Source organism: Aspergillus glaucus (assembly GCF_001890805.1).
Source record: "Aspergillus glaucus CBS 516.65 unplaced genomic scaffold ASPGLscaffold_10, whole genome shotgun sequence".
Lineage (NCBI taxonomy): Eukaryota > Fungi > Ascomycota > Eurotiomycetes > Eurotiales > Aspergillaceae > Aspergillus > Aspergillus glaucus.
This window is the reverse complement of record NW_019170462.1, coordinates 664,892-681,802: the sequence shown is the minus strand read 5'-3', so window position 1 is coordinate 681,802 and position 16,911 is coordinate 664,892. Positions and strand designations below refer to the sequence as shown.

The 16,911-nt window shown below is 49.9% G+C and overlaps 6 protein-coding genes across 6 annotated transcripts; 3 read left to right on the top strand and 3 right to left on the bottom strand.

The window, feature by feature from the left end:
- Positions 1-1,338: 1,338 nt before the first annotated feature.
- Positions 1,339-4,121, top strand: ASPGLDRAFT_66591 (ABC1 kinase family protein; the record flags this gene model as incomplete). The annotated part of the gene is made up of 3 exons (XM_022549035.1): positions 1,339-1,910; positions 2,251-2,868; positions 2,918-4,121. 3 exons carry the CDS (start codon positions 1,339-1,341, stop codon positions 4,119-4,121), a joined length of 2,394 nt encoding a protein of 797 aa, XP_022401037.1.
- A 188-nt stretch (positions 4,122-4,309) lies between these two features.
- On the bottom strand, positions 4,310-6,291 carry ASPGLDRAFT_35610 (uncharacterized protein; the record flags this gene model as incomplete). Its single annotated transcript, XM_022544584.1, has 2 exons — positions 4,310-5,359; positions 5,437-6,291. 2 exons carry the CDS (start codon positions 6,289-6,291, stop codon positions 4,310-4,312), a joined length of 1,905 nt encoding a protein of 634 aa, XP_022401036.1.
- A 414-nt stretch (positions 6,292-6,705) lies between these two features.
- ASPGLDRAFT_66590 (uncharacterized protein) lies at positions 6,706-9,125 on the bottom strand (the record flags this gene model as incomplete). The annotated part of the gene is made up of 2 exons (XM_022549034.1): positions 6,706-9,019; positions 9,088-9,125. The coding sequence occupies 2 exons, from the start codon at positions 9,123-9,125 to the stop codon at positions 6,706-6,708; spliced, it is 2,352 nt and encodes a 783-aa protein (XP_022401035.1).
- Positions 9,126-9,920: 795 nt separating this feature from the next.
- On the top strand, positions 9,921-11,115 carry ASPGLDRAFT_126071 (t-SNARE syntaxin; the record flags this gene model as incomplete). Its single annotated transcript, XM_022540624.1, has 4 exons — positions 9,921-10,167; positions 10,223-10,404; positions 10,452-11,024; positions 11,080-11,115. The coding sequence occupies 4 exons, from the start codon at positions 9,921-9,923 to the stop codon at positions 11,113-11,115; spliced, it is 1,038 nt and encodes a 345-aa protein (XP_022401034.1).
- Positions 11,116-12,366: 1,251 nt separating this feature from the next.
- ASPGLDRAFT_66588 (F-box protein) lies at positions 12,367-13,631 on the bottom strand (the record flags this gene model as incomplete). The annotated part of the gene is made up of 3 exons (XM_022549033.1): positions 12,367-12,955; positions 13,005-13,499; positions 13,558-13,631. The coding sequence occupies 3 exons, from the start codon at positions 13,629-13,631 to the stop codon at positions 12,367-12,369; spliced, it is 1,158 nt and encodes a 385-aa protein (XP_022401033.1).
- Positions 13,632-15,253: 1,622 nt separating this feature from the next.
- Positions 15,254-16,486, top strand: ASPGLDRAFT_47210 (YoaK family protein). The gene has a single exon (XM_022546615.1). It carries the CDS (start codon positions 15,325-15,327, stop codon positions 16,258-16,260), a length of 936 nt encoding a protein of 311 aa, XP_022401032.1. The 5' UTR covers positions 15,254-15,324; the 3' UTR covers positions 16,261-16,486.
- The last annotated feature ends 425 nt before the right edge of the window (positions 16,487-16,911 follow it).

The window sequence follows — 16,911 nt, the reverse complement described above, 5'->3', positions numbered from 1 at the left end:
CGTCTTTCGTCTGCAAGGTATAAAAATCCGCGGGCGTGATCCCTACTGCCTTGCATACTTCAACCTCTTCTAGGCTAGTCGCAGTGTCGGTGAGCCCCAAAGCAGGATATGTTAACCTATTGACATGACCCGTGATTGCTGTGCTGTCGCATCTGCGGCTTGTGGTCCATTGATCCTTGGAACCCATACTTGGTCCAATGCCGTGTTCTTACACCCATAGGAGCAAGACGGAAGGCCATCTTGGCGGTAGCTGCGACTATTTTCAGTATGCAGTGTGAAAGCTAAGTTTAAGATGACCTACCAGGCTGGCGTTCGACCGGGTTGTACAAAGCCTATTCGAATGTCTCTCCGTCCGTGGCTACGCCATACACGGCGTCTGTCACCTTGTTTTCACCCTTGCGGGCATTATGACAATACCTGGGACGTGGTCAGCATATGGCACGTTATTCAGGGCACCTTGAGACCTGGCTTACCCCTACATGCTTTGCATTGTCTGACACAGTCCTCATCTGGCGGAGCATGTCTCACGAATGATGTTGCTTTCTTCATTCCTCATTTATCCGGACGATGGAAATTCGAGTATTTAAAATATCTCCCACCGCCATGATCTGCTCGTGTAGCTCTTGTGTAGGGTTGGGGGCCCTCGGCAAGGCGCTTGGTTTAGTTTGTGAGGAATCCGTACCTCACAATTTAAAGGCACTTTCTGGTCTCGTTTAATTGACGCACAATGTTTCCTGCGTGAGACCAGACGTTGTCAGCGCTGTATTGTTGGCCGGGGCCCCGTGAGGGGTGTGTCTACTAGACTTTTACACAGGTCAGTATAGTTCTGAACAAGGGCTTGGAAAATTGGACTCACAACGACGATATCATGGCAAGTTATTCTGGTGACCATGATAACGCAGCGTATATATAGAAGCAAAGCCGTCGGAGAAGCCGGTTACAGAATGTATATAGTGGTAGTCAGAGTCGGAGTGTCCATCGTATCGGCTGCCATCGACCCAGGCAATGATGAGGCGTGTACTTGCGATTATAGTAGAAGAAAAATGATGATAGAAAGAGAGAATGATGACATGCTGCAAAAAGCATGCAAGTATATATAGAGTGCAGTATATAGTGCAAAAGCAAGAAAAGAGAGAAGAAAAGGAGAGGAAGGAATAAAGTGGGAAAAATGATGTATATAGCAGCTTCTTTCATTCACTGTGGTTGCTTTTCCATGTCTTTGATTCTGGCTGCAGGTAACCGTGGGTGAATCTGAATTTCCCTTTGCGGACAAAATGAGGTTATCCCAACTTTCTCTCCTTTTCCTCCTCCACACAACCCACACCAATTCATGCCAAAATGCGGTTTTTCCTCATCCTATCGATACTCACCCTCCTACCAGCCGTATCCGCTAAATTTGGCCTCTCATGCTTCAAAGTCGTCACCGCACTCGCCGGCCGACCGGGCGATCTGTTCGACAAATTCCAGCGCGAGGTCTGCGACCGAGGATGCCAGCCCACCGTGCCTCATTGGGACCTCTGGACCCGTAACAACACCTTCGTGCCAGCCGTCCAAAACGCCTTGAAGCGATTAAATGTGCCGCGACAAGAAGAGACCATGATTCAGCTGGGCGACGACGTGGCCAACATCATCAAGGTGCGCTGCGGGCCGGCTCTCGGGGGGAATCACATCTGCTCAGATCCGGAGACACTAGCTGGGTTTGGGAATTGCTTCAAGCGCAACTTTGTGCGGGCGATGATTGTGCACCTGCCGAAGTTGCTGCCCATGGCGGACGAGGCTGTTTGTCGTGAGCAGTTGGTGTATCTCAAGGACGGGCATCTGTGGGAGACGGTCATTCCGCAGAACATGCGCGATTATGCGGCTGCTTGTCAGAATTTGGAGGAGAAAGAGGCTGAATATCACTTTGAGCCGTATGGGTTCTAGTTTGGGCATTTGTACTGTGTATATTGATCTGTATAATGCCTCTAATGCATGCTGCGATACCGGATGATGACGCCAGAGCTGCATCTTCACTCATTCCTTCTTTCAACTCCAGGACTGCCGCTCTAACTGTCTCTCAACCTCATCTTCTACTCTAATAAATATCTCATTATGCTCAGAAACTGCAGATAACTGCTACACCGTCCTCATGCCTCTCCTCCGTCCGCTGCGTCCGGCTAATCGTCATGCGCTCCCCTCACTGCAGCTCCCACGACGACACTTCCACCCCCATCCACTCCAATACCAGCGCTCCGTACCTCCATCGCCCAGTTCACTAAGCAAACAAGCTCCTGCGAAAACCACTCGAACCCGAAAATGGCTGCATCGCCTGGCCTACCTATCCCTAGCCACCGGCACTGTCTACATCATCGATAATCAGTTCTACGCCTCATCGATAACCCGCACAACCCGCACCTTCGCGCTGGGTCTACTCGTCGCTTTAGACTATAAGATCAATTTCCGGCCGAATCCGCCGCTAGCCAGCTCCGTCACAGCCGTCCATGCCCGTAGCGCGGAACGACTCTCAGATCTACTGCAGCGGAATGGGGGTCTTTATCTGAAGATCGGGCAGGCGATAGCCATGCAATCGGCTATTCTGCCGGCGGAGTTTCAGAAGATGTTCTCGCGCATGTTTGACGATGCGCCGCAGAATGAGTGGAAGGATGTTGAGGCGGTGATAAAAGAAGATTTTGGGAAGTCGGCTGAGGAGGTGTTTGGGGTTTCGTTTGGTGGAGATCCGGATAAGGGTGTGTTCGAGCGTCGAGCACGGGCCAGTGCTAGTGTTGCTCAAGTGCATTGGGCAAGATTGGCGGATGGCAGGGAATTGGCTATCAAGATTCAGAAGCGGGAGATTGCTCGTCAGTTGGAGTGGGATCTCTGGGCGTTCAAGTATGCCTACCCCTCCCACATATGTACGCAGAGATGCTTACATCTACAGAGTCGTGACATGGGTCTACTCTCGCGCATTCGATATCCCCTTCTACAGTCTCGTACCGTACATCAGCGAACGCCTATCCCTAGAAACCGACTTTGACAACGAAGCTAGCAATTCGGAGCGCATGGCGCAGCTAGTCGCAAGCGAACCCCGACTCCGCGGCCGTGTATACATCCCCAAAGTCCACCGCGACCTCAGCTCAAAGCGCGTCATGACCGCAGAATGGATAGAAGGCGTGCGACTATGGGACAAAGACTCCATAACCCGGCCCTGGCGCGGCGGCTGGCGCGAGGGAACACCAGGCTGTCAAGGAACCCCAATGGACCCGCTAACAAACAACCTTGCTAACCCAAGTTCCAACACAACCGACAACATCAAACCCCCGCGCGACCACTGGCGCGGCCAAAACAACAACGGCGGCCTCGGCCTCTCCCTAAAACCAGTAATGACCACAATGGTCGACCTCTTCTCCGCGCAGATGTTCCTCTGGGGCTGGGTCCACTGCGACCCTCACCCAGGCAACATCTTCATCCGCCGCACACCCTCCGGAAAACCCGAACTCGTCCTCATAGACCATGGCCTCTACATCCACATGGACCCAGCCTTCCGACACCAATACGCGCGCTTCTGGAAAGCCCTACTCACCTTCGACAACGCGACTCTCGGCGACATCGTTAAGGGCTGGGGCGTGCAGAATCCAGACCTCTTCGCCTCCGTCACACTTATGTCCCCGTACCGCGGCGGCAACCGTTCAACCGAACAACATCTCACGGGCCTAAGCAAATCAGAACTCGCAGCCAGACACTACGAAATGCAACAATCCGCCCGCAAAGCAGTCCGCCAGATCCTAGGCGACGAGTCCAAATGGCCGCAACAACTCATCTTCATCGGCCGCAATCTGCGCATCGTACAAGCTAATAACCAATTCCTGGGTTCACCTGTTAATCGCGTTAAGATAACTGGTTTGTGGGCTTCGCGCGCGCTCGCTGAATCTCCTGACCTACCGTTCGGTGAGAAAATAAGTAATTGGGGAGGACATTTGGTGTTCAGGGTTGTGTTGATCGGGAGTGATGTGTGGTTTTGGTTTGCTAAGATACGGCAGTTTTTGAGATTGGGAGGTGGCATGGAAGATGATATTGAAGCGCAGATGCAGGGGATGGCGAAGGAGATGGGTGTTGAGTTGAGGCAGAATGTTTTCGAGGGTTGATTGATTTCATTTCCTTACTTGTATCATTACTGTACTACGCACATGGCACGTACAATATAATCTCATATCATAATCACTACCATCATCATCATCGTAATCATTCATATCAAAGCTATATACCAAGCTATCATAGCCATAGCCATAGCTTCATAACCATAACCATATCCATATATACCATAGCAAAGCAATTAATACTCCCACCCCGACAACACAGCCGGCCTCCACTCCTGCCCCGGATACGCCGTACTAGACATAACAAGCTCCTCATCCGAACTTTCCTCGTCTTTCCCACCGCTTTGGCCCGGCGCGGGAAGTTCGATGGGTGATTGGCTTTCGTTTATGGTGCGGATTGTTGTTTGTTGGTGGGCGCGTGGGCCCTCTTTATCGGCGTTGTTAGGTGTTATTGCTGGCGTGGTAGCAGTTGCAGGCGTTGGGGTAGTTGTAGGAGCGGCGGGGGTATGTTGGGAACGAGTGTGCTCGTGTTCGTGCTCATGCTCCTCGTCGATGTCGCCCGGGATGCGCAGCTTCCAGGGTAATTCCTGATCACCCACGTGGCTTGTTCGGGGGTTTATAGAGTGGAAGGTACTATGTTGGGAAGCAGGACTAGTCATGCTTGTGTCTGCGCTGCGTGGTTCAGCGTCGCCATGTCCATTCTCCTTCCCATTCCCCTCCTCCTTCTCAGTCGCATCACCGTGCTGATGCTCATCACTCCCCCTACTATTCACAGACGGCGCATTAGAAGCCGGTGCAAGTCTCGGACTCCTCGACTGCAACCGCAAATCCTGCGCATGGTGCTGATCCGCCAATCGACCCCTCGAATCCGGTGACTCAGCTAACGAGCAAGATGACAGCGGCGACGGCTTTCTGGTTATGTGTATGTGTATGTTATGATGGCGGGGGAGGGATTGGTGGGATATTGAGGGGGGTAGTTGGTGGTGTTGACGGATGCGGTCCCAGTAGTCGTTGGGGTGGTAGGGGTGGGTGTCTTGGGGGGTTTTGTTGGTGTTGGTTTGGATTTCAGGTTGGAGTTGGGTGGTGGTGGTGGTGGTTTCTTTCGTGATCTTGGTGTCTGTGTTTGTGTCGGTGTTGTCGTTATCGTTATCGTCAGATGCATTGGCGTTGTTGGTATCGTCGGTGTCGCTATCGTTATCGTGGTGGTGAGGCCGAGGAGAAGGCGCCGGCGACTTCTCCTTTTCATGAGTCTGTTGCGATTTATCCCTTTTGGGCTGGAAAATGTCCTACCAATCCCTATAAGCATCAGTCAATTACCCAGCACACACAATAATGAAAAAGGAGGGTCGAAGATGACACCTACACTAACCCTGCGCAATGCCTTTTTCTGCTTCTCGCCTGTCAACGTCGCAGAAGTACTTTGTACTATGCGTTGATACATCCTCCGCATCGAGCTCTTGTCTTTGTTTTTGTGATCGGCCATGTCGGTTTCAGTCTGGTCATTATTTCCTGCGCCCGAATCTTGATTCTGATCGTGATCCTGATTCAGGGACTGATTCAGTGTTTGATTCTGGTTCAGCTGTTCATAAAACCGAAAAGTGCCGGTCGACGATCTCGTCGACTCCGTATTACGTTGGACTGCAGTTGGTGCAGCCCCAGCCGCAGCCGCGGCCCCAGCCTCGTGTTGTTGGTGTTGGCTTTGGGGGCCAAAACCCGTCTGGCCAATCTCAGAGGACAGTGAGATTTTAGATGCAGATGTGGATGCGGGGCCGGGTCGAATGGCTGATTGGGTTGCTATGGAGGAGATTGATGGTTTTTGGTGTGGTTCGTGTGGTGGCTGGAGGTATTCGTTGTTGTTTTCTTGACGATCCGGATTCGGATTCTCGACTGCACCGACGGATGGTGTTGGTGTTGTAGTGCGGGGTCCGTGTGATTGGGATTGAGACCCGGACTGGGATTCGCAGTCGACGCATCTGATGGTGGGCATGCGAGTGTTGGTGAGATTGCTTGGTGGACGGCTTGTGGAATACTGCGTCCCTGTTCCTGTATTCATCTGTGAAGCGTAATCTGGAAACGACAAATTTAACGTCCCACTCCCATTACTTGGCCAAACAACCTGCGGAGGAAGAGATCGCGATCGTTGAATGGACCCTTCATCGATATCCGTATGGCGGATCGACGGGGCCGGATCTGTAAGCGCAAGTCTACTTCCAAGCATAGGCGCTGACACCTGTCGTTCATGCGCCCTAGTCCTGGATCGGGAGAAAGTAAAATTCCCTAGGTTCAGGGTGTATCGACGGTTGGGTTTATCATTATCACCAGACCTGCCTAAGCCTATGTCGGATATTTTGCCAGATATCCTGGAGAATTTGGCACGCATCGATTGAGAACCCTGCATACAATTGCATTACCGATTAGATAACATGGCCCAAAAAGAAGAAAGCAATGCAAACCAAAAAAAGACGAAAACATAAGCATCAATCGTGTCATATTCAAAATGACATCCCGTTATGTCCATGGTATCAAATGAAATACACAGCACAAGAAAGTAGAACAAAAAGAAAGAAAAAAGACATGATTAAAATCAATAAACCAAAGAAATGGCCGGTTCATCCATATTAACCCAAAGAAATTAAGCATCTACCTTTTCATTGCCCTTGAATTTGCTCCGTCCTCGGTTAAAGAACCCCTTGGCAGCTTTACCCGCTTGACCACCCAAAAAGCCAGCAGTATGCAACAGATCCTTCCCACGTTGTTCCACCTGCTGCTTGTTCATCATTGCACCAAGAGGGGCAGATGGCCGTCGGGCATGCCCAGCGCCTGTAGGGGCGCCTTCGGCGTGGGGGAGTTTGCCCAGTGATGGTAGCTTGGGGAATTTTCTGCCCAGCTGTTTTTGTGCACCAGCCGACAGTTTTAGATTCTGTCCGACAATATCTGAATGTTCAGGGTGAGCTTGGATGGTCACTTGGATCCAGTGGTTCAAGCCCGTGTCAATTGCTCCGAACTGAGCCCGAGTCCGTTCGAATTGTCGCACCCGTTCGTCAGATGACTTGATACCGAGAATGTCGCGGAATCCCAAAACAGTTGAAGGAACAGGAGGCATGGTGTTCGGTGCCGCGGAAGCTGGTACTGGGAGCTGAGGTGACTCATTCTCCGGTGCAGCATCCGGCTCCATAGGCTCAGGAACAACTTCAGGGAGATACCGACCAGAGATGATACTGCTTTCATCCCCCGCAGATGGAGGGATGATGCTCAACTTGGGCTTCTCAGTCAAAGACTGGCGGTTAGGCTCCTGTGTTATCATCGGCGGCGAATCAGGCTCTGGTGGAAGCTGTCCAGGAATTGGCGGATCCTGCATTGTCTGGTCATGAGAATTCGCCGCAGCCTCAGCCTCCTCTTCAGAAGACTCCCAAGAGAACTTCTTTTTCAACTTTGGCTTGGACCCTTCCTGCCATGGAGCAAGCGCCGGGCCAACGGGAGTGTCGTTGAGACCAACACCTGGAGAGGCTGTACTAGGAGAGTTGTAGTCGGGCATAGGGTTCGGCTGCTCTTGCGGACTGCGATTCGCTTCCTCGTTCCAATACCTCTCGTACTCGCTCGGAACGAGACTGTCTCCACCACGAGTCTGTGGTCGAGACCCTAGCTCCGGCTCGTCTGACGGTGTGTTCTCACGGCTAAGGGAACGGATGATTTCTTTCCTCAACCGATCACTTTCTGTATCTTGCGGCGAGTTGTCGGCACTTATTGAGGGAACAATGACGGTGGGAGGGTCGGAGTTGTTCGAGGCAGCAGGCACATTCGACTGATTGCTGCTGACGCGCAACGGAGGTGGCAGATCTTTTCCAGACGTGGCAGGGAGCTGTACAGACGTCCTTTTAGGCTGCCGCAAGGATGGTAAAGTTTGGTCCTCGAGCGATTCCGATGGCGTCGTATAAGAAAGTTGCGCCATGGCCGACTGCGGAATTCGGTCGTTATCCATCATTTTGGGTTTCCTTGAAGGACTATTATCTGGACTGGGAACACTCAAATCCCGACGATGGCCAGGTTTAAATATAGGGTTTCGGTCGGAAGTATCCTTCGGGGTCATCTCACCCGGCTCTTCAACAATAGTAGGAGTCTTCTCGTCGTTTAGACCGCGGCTGGGGATAATGGGACTGATCGCCGATGTACTCGCACTGTTTGACCGCGCCACACTGTCATCGGTGGAGCTAGGCGTTTCAGGAACGTCAAATGCTTGGTTCACAGCCGACCGGAAGCCAAGGGACGGATTGTGCTGTAACTGGTGTTGCTGGGGTTCTCCACACTGGACTTCCCGTGTATTACTATTCTTGTTCTCAGACCCGCTCAAGAAGTCCGTATTAAGCCCAGACAACCTCTTGACGTCTGGGAGTCCAATAATCGGGACATCCTGAGAATTCTTCACAGCAACATTTGAGGCTTCCTTATCCTTCATTTCTTGTCCCTCCGCAGCAACTGTCGGAAACGACTCTATGGGTGCCGTATTTGAACGTGTCGCAACAGGCATACCATCTCTTGTTCTATCCTCCCGCAGTCGCTTATAGATATCGGCCGGACGTACAAAAGGAGCAGGTCTGCTGTCTGCAGGCTGACCAGCAGCCGCTGCCTCCACGGAACGGCTACGACTTCCACTCGCTCCATCCGGATCAACCGTCAGGACGTGATCCATCGATCTCGAGCGATCCATCGCAGGGAAAGCTGGCCTGGGCAGACCGGCTGTGTTGCCAGTCCTCTGCGAGAAGTGCGTCGGTGGCACTGGTGGGGGCTCTTCTTCATAATCATCCTCATCGTCGTCTCCCCAGTCATCTCCATCGTAAGAAACTTGCTTAGCTTCCACCCATCGTTTTGTCTTGGTCCGATTAACGTTAGCCCTGAACGAGACGGGCGTTCCGCTTCCGGAGATAGGAGAGTTGGAGGCGGGCGAGGCACTATCGATAGAAAACTACAATCAGCACTTGTCCGCTGATACCCATGAAGCCAGCAGTTAAAGACTCACAACTTTTGGAACTCTGGCTCGTATGTGGTCGGAGCCATCACGGTAGTAGCCGTCGATCACTCAGTAAACGAGGCTTATAGCATGGATTTGATGCTCAGAAGTAGAAACTGATAGACATCCAAAGTAGCGCTTCGTACGCAGACCCGTTTAGAAGAAAAAGATGTTGTTATGTCGTGTGGTATGTATGCATGTAAGCGCGAGTCGTTATACGGCAGCCTGATATGACCTGCTGAGGGGCGATGACGTGGGGAAGTAACGAATGGCGACTGAACAGCGGAACAGCAACGATTGACGATTCAGATATATGAAATAAATAGTAGTAGTATGTAAACGAAGGGCAGAAGGGAGACTCGGGGAATATCAAAAGAACGGCGAGGAGGACAGGCCAACGTCTGTTTCAGGCAATCATCAATCATGAAACATCGAATTCGGACCCCTGAACTGCGCCTCCGAACATCGTGGCTGGAGACATCATAGGTGGCGCAGTGATCACATGACTAGACTATACCTGTTTCGGAAGAAGCCTACGAATCCCGCGACAACGTCGTTTCTTTGCCTTCAACTCTCCTTGATGAACGCTGTTGACTAGACGCAGCCGGTTATATCATGTTTTCTTGACTGTACTTCACTACCACCATACCTTTCTCTTCACTCGTTTCGTTCCTTCTTCTCCAGATTCCATATCCCGACAAACGAACACGTCTCCAGTTGCCTTCTCTCCTTATCGATCAGTCGTTTTTAATTACACTTCGTCGCATTATCCGGTTACGCGCTTCTCTTTGCTTAACGATACTTCTGCACTTTACTTTAATCCCACTACGAACCCGCGCATCATGGCCGGCCCGTCGATTCAGGACCGCACAGGCGAATTCCACGCCATCCTCGGACAAGCACAGAAACGCCTCGCCTCTAACAAGATCGGATCTCAACGACAAGCACTGCTGTCGGACGCACAACGGAAACAGGCGAATGGCTTTGGTGACAGCAATGGACATAGGAGGTCGGAGTTTGCGAGAAAGGCCGCGGAGATTGGGCGGGGTATTACTGGAACTATGGCTAAGTTGCAGAGACTAGCTGAATGTGAGTCAAACAGCTTCCTCTGGAAGTCTTTTGAATCGCATCTAATCAGGAACAGTGGCCAAACGGAAGACACTCTTTGATGACAGGCCCGTCGAGATCTCCGAATTGACCTACGTTATCAAGCAAGACCTCGCAGCGCTAAACCAACATATTGCCGGATTACAGGCGCTTACTTTGTCGCAACACCCCAAGTCCGGCAGATCAAAAACAGACCAGGAGGGAGAGCACAACGACAATGTATGTAACCAGACAAGGAAGGAAATGGACGCCGCTAACATGACTAGGTTGTTGTTATGCTTCAAGGAAAACTCGCAGATGTCGGAGCCAACTTTAAAGAAGTGCTCGAAGTTCGGACGAAGAATATCCAGGCATCACGATCGAGAACAGAAAACTTTGTCTCCTCCGTATCCTCGAAATCACAATCTGCTTTAGATACACAACGCTCCGACTCGCCGCTATACAATCCATCCGGAAGACGCACACCTACACCGGGATTCCAAGGCAGCCAGTCGGATCTCTTGACCTTAGAACCGTCCAACCCCTCGCCTCTCGGACGCCCATCGATGCAATCCGACCAACAACTGCTTGTCATGGAAGAAGCGCAGTCGAGTAACACATATATCCAAGCACGCGGCGAAGCAATTGACGCCATTGAACGGACCATTAACGAACTGGGTGGAATCTTCGGCCAACTAGCCCAGATGGTCAGTGAACAGTCTGAAATGATCCAACGGATCGACGCAAATACCGAAGATGTCGTGGATAATGTGCAAGGAGCGCAACGCGAATTAATGAAATACTGGACCCGGGTGTCTAGTAACCGGTGGTTGATTGCTAAGATGTTTGGTGTGTTGATGGTGAGTTGCCCTGCCGTCCATAACTCCTTGAAGACTCCGTTACTGACTGGTGCAGATCTTCTTCCTTCTCTGGGTGTTGATATCTGGATAACAACGCCCATTTTATACATAATAATGTGTTATTATACGCCCTTGCTGTCTTGTTTCTTGCCCCGTTTTCTTTATTTCACCCCTTCTTTTCTTCTCGAATGGATTATGCTGGTCTCGTATCCAACCTTAGCATTTTTAATTGGCATGGTTAAAATTCTTGATGTTCTTTCTTATGTTTCATGTTCATTGACCTCTGTCACTTGCTACGCTTTTTTTCCCTTCCGAGTACATATCCTGGAGATAGAATATATCAGCTTTTATTCACGTGTTATTTGGTCACTGACCGTGTACTCGCGACTTCGCCCGCCAACTACTAGCCGCGAGTACTCAAATATTCTCCAAACTCACACACTTTAGCCCAACCGGTCCCCCATACATCACCCTGACCAGCCCTAACATCTCGGTTTGACGCCAAAAGTGGACTGTCTCTAACTGACTCTGCCCAGCACTAAGTCCCATCCAATTCTCCCTCCCTCTGTCCGGTGTCCATGCCGCCAGACGGAAATCTGCAGAGATCCGTAGTCAGATTCACTGAGCTCAGCCGTAACTTAGGTCCCTGTGGGCCTCCCCGCCGTATACTTTTTCCAGCTACGTACAAGTAGAATATCAGCAGAACCGTAACCCTACTATGTAGTCAATAGTTGCATGCATTACCTGACTTGCGTAATTAGGCTGGAGCGAAAAGCGAAGAAATGAATGCTACGTGGTCGTGCATAGTCCTCACTGGGCCTAATCCAACATCCCCTCTCCCAGAATCTCGTGCTCATATTCAATCGTGTCCAAATATCTATAGCCTATAGTTGAGAGCCTGTAATACCATCGCTCCCCGTCCGCGTCCCCGTCCCTGCATATCTAACAAACCAATCAGGACGAAAGAGAAATCCGGTGAACTGGGTGCCCGGGATTCCGACCATTTCCTTGTTGTTCCAAGCTTTTCGCCTTTTATGGCAACTCGGTATGCCTAGTTTTATGTCTCTCATTCCCTTATTCTTGGATATCCTCGGTTTTTTTTTTTTTTTTTTTTTTGCCAAAGGGTCAGATGTTAATGAAGATTAGTTTCTGGGCGCCGGATAACGTTTCCCTGAATGCTCTGAGGCAGATACAGTTGGGAGGTCGTATCACTACTCATGTTGAGTAGTAGTGCAGCGGTGATGGGATTATTGATTTTTATGTATTTGTAGTATACTATAGAGTAGTACATCAAATCCTGAAATTACAGTCTTCCTCCACCAGATTGGTAAACGTAAAGAAGCTATTCACAGAACTCGCATCTCAGCCTGGTAGTCGCTTCGTGGAGAACTGGAATCCCTTCCTCGCAGGCATGTGGTATCATGCCCCTGCGATCCAATTCCCTCTTCGCAGCCTCGAACCAAACCCCCTCCACGCCAGCCGTGCTTAGAACCCTGATGGCTTCGTTCTTAGTATCAAGGTCGTAAATAGACTCTCTTGTTGCCGATAATATCTGTTCCCAGTCGTTCCGCATTTGCCAGATGAATTCCATTCGGGGTGTCCAGGAGGCGCTGGAAGTTGATCCGGCAACCTTTTCTTTCTTCTCGTCGGCTGTGTTGGTATCTGTAATTGTCGCGGCTGCGAAGAAATTAAGTGTTCGCTCTAGTGTTGATGTAGTGAGGAGGAGCCGGAGCCAAGGTTCTGTAGAGGGGTATTGGATATCAGGTGCCATTAGGCGGCGGAGACAGTTGCAGAGGAGTGCCATGCAGTGGTGGGTGGAGAGGAGAATCTGGGTATCTGTGAAGGGGGGTTGTTGGAGGATGGATTGTTGCGTTTCGATGGATAGGGGTGTTGTTGCTGCGTCGGATTCAAGGAAGAAGATTAGGTAGGCTCTGCATTTATTAGAAATGCCGAGTTCATTATATGATTCTTAATACGTACATAGGATGCAGTAGCTTGTCTTGAAGCTGGAACACGGCCTTGCTATAGATGGCTTCTTGTTCCAATACACCACGGATAGTAGTGTCGGTTTCAAGATGGTGTTGGACTGCCGATTCAGCCAGGTAGAATGATAGTCTGATACAGGTTCGCCAGCATCGAGTTAAGTCGGATAAGTAGCTGAGTGAGTACTCTGGGAAATTTTTTTCTAAACTGCCATCGGTTGCAGGATAATGCGGTGGCGGTGGAGGAAATAGGTTGTATATGAATGTTAGGTTATCGCCAGATGATAAAACCGCCGGATAATGCTGGTGTAGTCGACAGCAAAGATATTCCTGCGCAATAGCAGGTTCATGTTGATAGATGCGCCGGCGCAGCACGCGACAAACAAGACTCAAGGCGTATATATCGTTTAATTCGCATTGTATCAGAATCCGAATTAATATATCGCTGGGAAGCGTTTCCCAGATTGACTGCTTCTGTCTGGTAGAATATTTTCTGGACACGAACCATGTCAAATCTATCACCAACGAGAAGAAAGGAATGGATAGCCTACCTAGTTGACCTCCGTCGCAACACCGAGTGCCTCTGGAAGCGCTGCACAGCGTTACTAAACCGGTCCAGAACCATGCTTCTATTCGATAATATGTCCCTTTCGAGTAATAGGTCTGGTGCAGCCCGATGCTAATTATAGAATTATGTGGCTGATCCCTGCAAGTGATAAAGCCGGCATAGCCTGTATAAGCTTAAAGTAACCAAAAATAATAGGGACAGTCTGATTATTTCAAACATGGGTTACTGTGTAAGGCTGTCAGAACCGAAGACAATAATGGGCGGGGGAGGGTATCTGACATCTGATGTCTGACACAGATCGCGATGTTCACTTGTTTCATGTTGCAAAGTCACATGAGCTCGCATTAGTGAGCGGCGCCTAAAAAAATCATGAATATGTGAGATACGGGGAAGAACTCTTAATTTTATACGATAGAAGAATGCAGAATTAAAATGAAGTCGAGATGAACATCCGGCGAAGTCACATGACGCGCTCGAGTACACTCGCCAAATCACAACCCCAGATTAGGGATTAAAACAAGATTTACGGGGTACTTGGCTGGGACTTACCTAACTATTGGTACCACATAATAATTGAGTCACCAGTGTGGTGGGTCGCTTAATGAAACAGACCAGATGCAGAGTGAGCTTAGCCATGGGAGCATGCATGTCACCCGTGGTTGTTATCAGGGTACTTGACGTCTTGCTATATTCGGAGAGGTTGATGCTGACGGGAAATAAGGCTTAGACTGGATACGAGATGGCCAGTCAGAGACTGAGTTCTTGCATGGATATGGCTTGCTGGGGTATCTTGAATAGTATCGCTCAGATGCATAATCGCTTGGCCCTTCCTGAGAGGCCGTCTTATCATCGCTAAGCACCAGTGAGGGTGCGTTCTGACTCAATCTGGGTGAGAATGGGCAAGGATAAGTTGACGGTTGATCAACAATCTGAATATAAAGTAAGTGGCTGTTTCTTTTTGCTTTTTTCTTATCGCATTTTGCCAGGAGATTCGCTTATTTATACAGGGAACCCATGGATAATGTAATGTATGCCAAGAATAGGGCTAATGCATAGCCCTTGTCAACCAAGCCACTCGACGTTGCATGCAGTAAGATGTAGTTTCTATTCTCCCTATACGGATGCATGACTTGCATTATCCTCCGCTGACCACGTGCAGGCTGTGCTGCGAATCATAGCTACAACGGACACGCATAATAGCTGCTGTCATATACACTCTCTGTCACCTTTTTCTGGTAAACGCATATTCTAGTTCCCAATAATCATGCTGAGTGCATGTCGCGGACGAAAGCTACAATGCCTACCTCGTACTTTAAATGCCAGTCTGACGAAGACTGTCAACCAGCCGCAGCAAAATCTGAGACGAGAAAACGGAAAATAGATCAAATCAACAGGGGTAAAAGGCTTGAACCCAATCTACGAGATCTGATACCTTAATCTGGTGGCTGTTTATGTGGCTGGATTATCTTAGATGGGATGACCTTATGTCAATATTGACGACGACAACGCCAACAGGGTCACGGTGATGAAACGAGTGTGGCAGTTTCATCAGCTTGATTGAGTCACTGCCATTGACAATGACTGATCAGAGAGTGTTCTCAAGGTATATATATGGCGACAGGTTCGCTTGAAGATCCAAACCAGACATCGATTCAAACCAGATCACTCCAAGCCAAACCAAAGGCAATTCAATCTGAATCCCTATATCTTCATACATTTCTCAGATCGTGACCTTCAGTTATCATTCAAAATGCAGGGTCACTATTCCTACTCCGGAGCCAACCCCTACGTCCACCGTCTGGCTTACGAGGACGGCGTCCGCAACCACACCTATCAACCACGCCCCGAAGACCACCCCGCTCTTCGATCAGACCTAGACAGTAGAACTGGCTCACTGTCCAGCCAGGAGACTGTTACCATTGAGCACAAACGCGGGCCCGTAGCCCGGTACTTCCTGGCCGAGATCAATCCTCACCGGACCTACTTGCTCTTAATCATCTGCAGCTTTATAGCCGGTCTGGTAGACGCGCTGTCCTACAACGCGTGGAGCACATTTACCGGAATGCAAACAGGAAACACCGTCTTCATGGCCCTAGGCGCCTCCAACCAACCCTCCTACCCAGACTACCTTTGGGCCAAAGCCCTCATCGCCTTCGGCGTTTACCTCCTCAGCAACTTCTTCTTCTCCTACATCGCCCGCGCCCTCACCCCCCTCCGCCGAACAACCATGCTCCTAAATTTCGGCCTCCAAACCCTAGCCCTGTTCATCGCCGCCCTCCTCGTCGAACTGGAGGTTATCCTCCCCAGACCCGAAGAATACACAGCTCCCATACAATGGACACAGGTCCTTGCCATTGCTCTCCTCGCCTTCTCGCAAGCGGGACAGATTAGCGCTTCTCGTATTCTGGGCTACAACGAAGTCCCCACACTCTCTGTGACTACCATTCTCGCTGATATGCTTGCCGACCCGCACTTGTTTGAGTTGCATAACCCGAAGCGGAACCGCAGGCTTGCGGGGTTTATTGCTTCTTTTATGGGAGCTATGACTTCGGGTTTTTTGTCTAGGGAGACGGAGATGGTGGCTTGTTTGTGGTTGGCTATGGCGTTGAAGGTTATTGTTACGCTTTGCTTTTTCGTGTGGAGGGATGACCGCGAGGCTGAGAAGAAAGACTTGGAGGGTCAGTGATTTGTTGCTTGGGCTGAGTGTTTTATTGAGTGCTTTGCGTGTTTATTAGCGTGGAGTATACCGGTTGCGATAGATGGTATTTCCCTTTCTTACTTTTGATTCCCTGTTATGCTTCCTTTTGTTTGCTTTCTGCTGTTGTTATTTTGACTTTGCTTTCAGTGTGCAGATGCTTGTAGAATATGCTGTCTTTGTTATCACTCACTAGAACTCAATTAAACTTATTCTCTCCTTACCTGTCTTCCTCTATTCCCTCCCTCCTCCTAATTTTCTCCCTTTTCCAATCACCACATCTCTTATTGGCACATCTAATTTTCCAACCCCCAAGCTAATGAAGACATCCCTCCTCAAAACAACGAATACAAGAAACGCAATCTCAAAACAAGCGGCATTCATAATTTTCAATTCCTGGTGTGCGTGCGTCGGCACAAACCAGATAGGTTGGGTGGATTTCGCCATTGTAAAAGTGGATCATATAATGTTATCGGGACGAAGAAAGACTTCAAGAGCACCTTGACCGTTTTGAGATTAAGGGACAATAAAATGGACATGTTTTGGAAGGACGTATTCGAGACGAGCAGACCCGGGCTCTGCCGTTGAAGCTCTACTTATTGCTGCGGAATGACGGTTGCCCTAACCTTGCTCATTTACCTA

Excerpts from the sequence above, each read along its gene's own strand:
- ASPGLDRAFT_47210 (XM_022546615.1), top strand. The coding sequence starts at position 15,325 with ATGCAGGGTCACTATTCCTACTCCGGAGCCAACCCCTACGTCCACCGT.